Source organism: Haplochromis burtoni, unplaced genomic scaffold, assembly GCF_018398535.1.
Source record: "Haplochromis burtoni strain Fernald_Lab_line unplaced genomic scaffold, NCSU_Asbu1 Contig_58, whole genome shotgun sequence".
Taxonomy (NCBI): domain Eukaryota; kingdom Metazoa; phylum Chordata; class Actinopteri; order Cichliformes; family Cichlidae; genus Haplochromis; species Haplochromis burtoni.
The window spans coordinates 1,285,292-1,291,547 of NW_024582419.1; the positions used below are offsets into that span (position 1 = coordinate 1,285,292).

The 6,256-nt window shown below is 43.0% G+C and overlaps 1 protein-coding gene across 1 annotated transcript in view; it reads right to left on the minus strand.

The window, feature by feature from the left end:
- Positions 1 to 5,672, minus strand: part of nrbp2b (nuclear receptor binding protein 2b) — a 43,153-nt gene extending 37,481 nt beyond the window's left edge. Inside the window, exon 1 of the mRNA XM_005922546.3 lies at positions 4,956 to 5,672. Within this exon, the coding sequence (XP_005922608.1) occupies positions 4,956 to 5,075 (120 nt within the window). The 5' untranslated portion in view covers positions 5,076 to 5,672. The remainder of the gene's footprint in view (positions 1 to 4,955) is intronic.
- Between the last annotated feature and the right edge of the window lie 584 nt (positions 5,673 to 6,256).

A 6,256-nucleotide genomic window follows, 5' to 3' on the forward strand; every position in this document is an offset into this window, starting at 1 on the left:
ACCGGCTTCAGTTTGATTGATTTCTCGTGTCATATTGTGGCGCTGCTTCAAGGAACAATTCTGGTTTCCTTTCACACGAACACTGAAATGGAAATATTTTTAAAAAATCTGCCTGGAAAGACTTTCAGCGACGATCCACATTGGAAAACGTCACGGCTGTTTTGATTCTGCTCGCACAACTTTGTGCTTTCCAAACACAACAGCAGCGATGAGTCCGAGAGGAATATCACAACTCTGTGTTGGGTCAAGAAGGACAAACTGACTTTAAGCAACTGCTTGTTGCTCAAGCGTCCCTTTTGAGATAACGCTATAAGAGTGAACTACACATGCAAAAAAAAGATTAATTAATAAAAAACAAAAATTCCTAGATCAAGCCCTGGCTTACCGACTTCAAATAAAAGCATATCAGAAGCATTAGTGCTGATTTTCACACAGATGAAAAATTTATTTGCATACAAAAGTGGAAAAATAAGCAAAAGACCCTGGGCTTTATTTACAGCGTTTACCTGGTTTAACTGCCTTTGTTTCCTTTCAGTGCAGTGTGAGTCTCCACTGCATTATGCAAACATATATACTCTCACAGGCCACTTTATTAGGGACATATATTCAACTGAATGTCAATATAAATATCCAATCAGCTAATCACACAGCGATAAATAGTTCATTTAGGTATGTAGACATGGTCAAAACAACCTGCTGAAGTTCAAACTGAGCATCAGGATGAGGAAGAAAGGTCATTTTAGTGACTCTGAGCGTGGCATGATTGTCAGTGCCAGGTGGGCTGGTCTGGGTTTTCAGAAGCTGCTGATGTGCTGGGATTTCCCCCCACACAACCATCTCTAGGGTTTACAGAGAATGGTCTGAAAGAGAGAAAATATCCAGGAAGCGGCAGCTCTCTTTGTGAAACAGCCTCGTTGATGTCAGAGTTCAGAGGGGAATGGCCAGAACATCTATGAATGACAAGATGTAAAACCTTACAGTAAGAGGAAACCATGCTTGGTGCCACTCCTGTCAGCTAAGAGCCTCGAAACTGAGGCTACAATTCACACAGGCTCACCAAAACAGGAGTAGAAAACTACAGAAGTTGAGAATTTAAATAACTGTTGCCTGGTCTGATGAGTCTCGATTTCTCATTCAGATGATAGAGTCAGAATCTGCTGTAAGCGTCACTAAAGCATCATACCATCCTGCCTTGGTAAAGAAAACAGCCTACCTGTGCGTTGTTTCTGATCATGTCCATCTCTTTATGACCAGGAGGATAACACGCTGTTTCACAAAGCTCCACGTCACAGTTCGTTTACTGCATTCAAACAGCCTCAACAGCCACCAGTCTCAATTTAATAGAAGTGGTGCAAATGGAGACTCGTGTCACAGATGTGCCGCCAACAAATCTACAGCAACTGTGTGATGCTGTCATGCCAACATGAACCAAAGTCTCTGAATTCATATTGAATCTGTGCTATGGAGAATTACAGCAGCTCTGAAAGGAAAGGAAAAGGGAAGTGCAACCAGGTACTAGCAAAATGTAACTAATAAAGCAGCCAGTAGGTGCATGCCTTATAGTTTCTCTCTGCTGTTACTGTGTGTGTGTGTGTGTTTGTGTGTGATAGAGAGAAGGGGAGGAAAGCAAAGAGCTCAGCAGCAGAGAAGTGACAGGGAGCAGAGCAAATAGCATCACTGGATGTGACGACATCTCTTTTTTCCCTCAGCAACAAGTGTTAATTTGTCTGAACCAGAAGATGCGCGGACACCAGCGAGTTCAAGTGTTTAAGCCTGTCGTCCTGTATTTACTGGGTGATTCAGGTGTAACTCAGCAGCAGAGCAGATCCTGTCCCAGACTTACAGACATCTGGGGTTGATCCAATTTTCTTCTGTTCAGAATAGCACAAAGAAACTAAACAAAGGCTGGAGTGTGGGTGGAGACTGTGAGTTTTATGCAGTCTGGTATTTTTCCACTTTTCTGAGATAAAACAGAAATAAATAAATAGAAATTGATAGTGTAATCTACAATTAAAACAAATCAATTGATAAGATATAATACATTACATTATTAGCATGCATAGCTACATAAGAAAAGTATTCTCATGTGGGTTTCTACTACCAGCCATGGGAGACTGATGCTCTCAGTGTGGGGCAAATGAAAAAGTGACAGTGGGGGTGGCTCAGAAAAACACACAGATGGGTAATCAATGGGTGGAAAATCACTAGGGTGGGGTAGGGTTTATGTATATGTGTGAGTGTTCTAGCATGAAAAACACTTGATGGTAGTGAGAATGCAGCGAGGTCAGGTGGTTTGTGCATGCCGAGGAGCCTGTGTGCGAACCAGAGATAACCTTCAACTTAAATTCTGAGTCTTATCTGGAGCCGTTAGCAGAGGCGACACCCACAGATTCACGATGCTGAACTGTTTCTTCTCTCTCATAATGACTGAGCATCTTGGCGGTTGTTTGGCTTACACAGCGTGCGTGCGGACACGTTTCCGATGCGGAGAGCTGGGAATGTCACACATACTGGAACAAACATGGAGACCACATGAGGGAGAGGGCGCTTCGAGTGAGGCCAACGGTTTATTTACTTTTGCTAAGCTGAAGTGCTGATGCTCACAAGGACAAGAACACTGCAGCTAAGAGCTGTCATCATCTTTTAAGCCATCTTGGGAGAAATGGGTTAAATGGTTTTGGGTTTATTGGTATTTTTTCAGCACGAAGCCTCAAACAGCAAACACAGAAACATAAATTTAAGAAAAACATTCAAATCTGCATGTTTAACACAGAGAATCAGCACCTGTTTGATCAAACGAATGAAAATTCACAATGTTCAAAGTTGCAGCTGACTATTTGCTATAAGCTTCAACTTGTCCAACTTGCTGTAAATTAAGCGAAAGTTTCCCTGCTAAAGAACGACTCATGGATTTGTGAATCTGCTCTCGATGCTGTTACAGTTATGCACCTCCCTCCTTCACCCGTGTCACATTTTTAAACAGAAGCAGTTATATAGTGAACACATGATGACACTAGTGTCATTCATTAAAGAGCACTTAGAGGAGTCACTCATACAGGCCTCGAGGCTGGTCGACCAGTCGCTCAGACTCGTCTGCAAACACTTGCCAACTACTTACTTAAGCAGTAATGAACCTGCAAAAAAAGTGCTGCAAAGTGGAAATTTACACTGGTCACATGGGCTTTTACCACAGTGACAAAAATGCTTCAAAAGGTGCAACTTTTACTTCTGCTAGCAACCAAAGCAACTGCAAGTACGTTTTCAGTCCAGGACTCTGTGTTTGCAACCCAGCAGCAACCTCCAGCAATCAGGAAAATACACGTTTGACCCACCCGGGCGGTTTCTGGGTGGCCAAATATCCAGCCCAGTCTGATCTCAAGAGGACCAGCCCAATCAAAATGATTGCATAATAACACATAATACAAAAACAAAAATGACCTGCAAATTGTTTCCCTTCCTTTTAGTGTAAATGAGCTACAAACCATCCAGTTATAAAATGTGTAGGTAATGACGAGCACCCCGAGCTATTTTAAGAAAAGGAAGTGCACTTTCAACAACGCCTCTGAGTTGTTGTAGTAAATGTAAAACACCCGTCAACACGCCTCTTTGGGATTACGCTTTAAGAAATGAATGCATAATTATAAAAATCACACAGGCAGCTTATTATCCAGAGTTTTTCCTGCAATTAAAAGACATTTACTGTGAAAGCACAGAAAATGTGCCATCAACTGTCAAAACAGGAACCTTCCTGTTATCTAATGACATACTAACCATAAAAGTTTCTGTCATTTAATGGTTTATATATTACTTAGTAAACTTTAGTGGCCACGCGTCTGAAAATGCAGTTAAAAGTCTGAATTTTTGCCCTCCTTTGCAATATTCACATTTTCCGACTGGACTCTTTGCCAGGCTATTTCCAGCCCCCAGGCGCTAAATTTGACACCACTGTTAAATTTATATTAAAAATGTAATAATTCATAGATTGGTTAACTGACTGAAAATTACTCTGCAGCCACTTTTTTTAATCCATTCGTGTTTTTGGCACACAGCTCTCTTAGTTGCAGCATTTTGTTTTGGAATAAACTAAATCAGCATTTTACAGGCAAAGGGCCAAAAAAGTCTGCATACTCAAATCTGTCAGATTGCTTCTTTAATTCAGCTCTCACACCACTGCACAGAAACAGAGCCTGAATTAAAGGACCAGTCTCACCGATTATGTGGACACTGTTGCAGATACGTTTGGACATATCACAGAACAAACACCAGAAAATAATACTAAGTATTAAAAAAAGATTTTGGAGGCTACAACTGCTCATTGAATTCTTTATAAACTTTGTAAGAATTTTTCCTTAGTCGTCATATTTAGAGATGACTATAGCTCAGAGCTCAAAAACACAAATACATTCAATTTAAAAGAAAAGCAACAGATTCTCACAAACAAGAGGCCAGAAAATTATTGACATTTAAGCATGCAACTAATTTGTCCAGTAATTCTCTTTGGGCTGACTAATCAATGGGTCTAATTGAACAAGCAATTCCAGTTTGTCGTCTTCGTGAAACATCTGCAAATACATGGATGTCAACGATATTTCTAAGTGTGCAATAATAAAACCAGATGTGGATTTGAATGTTTGTGCAGATCCTGCACAGGAGCAGAAATCTGGCTACAGTTTTTCTGTGAAACTCCTCCTGCCACCCAGACCGGCTCAAATGGACTCTGTGGACTATAATCTGATCAACAAATATGTCACTGTGTGAGATTTATGCTGCTGGGATGGTGCCAAACAGCATTGGGCAATACCACCTCGGCCGGGCTCTAACATTGCATAACACGGTGGGTCCAGCATGGCCAGAGAGATCAGCTCAATTGATTTACCGCCCGATCGGGGAGCAGATCCTTTGCTGTGCGCAGAAACGTGCTCACTCACACGTATCTTTCATGCACACCGACCAACCTGCTCTTTCCGTTTCTGCCAGCGGCCGCAGGGGCTCTCCTCCAGGATCTCGCTCTCATCCTCGCTCTCCTCCTCCTTTCCCTCCGATCCTGACTTCCTCTCCGGGACGGACATCGTCATTTTAGCGCCGTATATTTCCAGATTTCAACACCAACACTTCTCCGCGTTCCCTCGCTCCTTCACTATCGCCTCTGTGTGTTTTTGTTGTTGTTGTGGGGTAGAGGAGGCGAGCCGCTTGTGTGCGCAGTAAGAACCCCCTCCAACAGCCAGCCAACGTCTCTCTCTCTCTCTCTCTCTCAACCCTCTTGGCGCTCAAAACATCTTACAGAAACAAACCGGTGTGTTTGCAATCCTCAGACAGTTAAAAGGAATCCAACATCCTCCTTTGATAAAAAAAAACACAAGTGCACGCAATGAGCGACTGGCCGGACTAAACGGGGTGGAAAATATATCCCCAGACTTCATGCGCCCTATAGGCTGCATATAAAAGAGGTTGCGAAATGCTCTTCTGCCAATCTGTCCATTTACAATCAAGCGAAGCTCGATCGGCGAAGCCAAAGAATTCCCTCTGAGTCCAGTGCACTCATTTCCCACCGCAGACGTCGTCTGCTTTATGGAGGAGACTCAGTTTTGTCGACCATCTCCCACACGCGTCATTGTCGGCGTTGCAGGATCTGAAGCTGTGGGCTCCTGCCAGGCACTGCGCGCAGAGGGATGGAGCAAAATACCGTAAAGTGGCCGCTATGCGCGCACTATATATTCATGTATGCATGGAAACCGGTAGCCGGGTGAAAAGCAAACTTCTAGAATCGATATGCATGAAAGTTACTCGAGTCTATGATATTTCAGCCAGTTTGAAGACTGTCGCACTGAGAGGCCCGAGTGAGGTGCATGTGACAGAAGGTGGGCTATTATCGCGTTTCAGCTCCATATTTTACCTTGGACTCTTTCTTTTAATGGGTTTCCCCTGACAAAGGCTTAAACAGCAGGTGGGCGGGGTTGCGTGCCTGAGCTCACTATGACATCAAACAGACACAAGAGCAGAAAAAACTATCAGAAACTGAGGGTTTAGCGCAGTATCAAGCCTAAGCTTTTAGCACAGAGCTTTGGTACATACGCTGCCTTCATTATCTGAAACTTCTGCAAGATTTAAAATGAGCTTCCAACACGGCAGCTTTTTGTACAGGATATAAATAGAGCAAAGCGGGAGCGGCCCCTTTCAGCATCACTTAATGGTAATGTTGCATTAGGTCATAATTTGCCATGTTTGAAACATGGCATTAAAGTGGCACAGTGGAGCA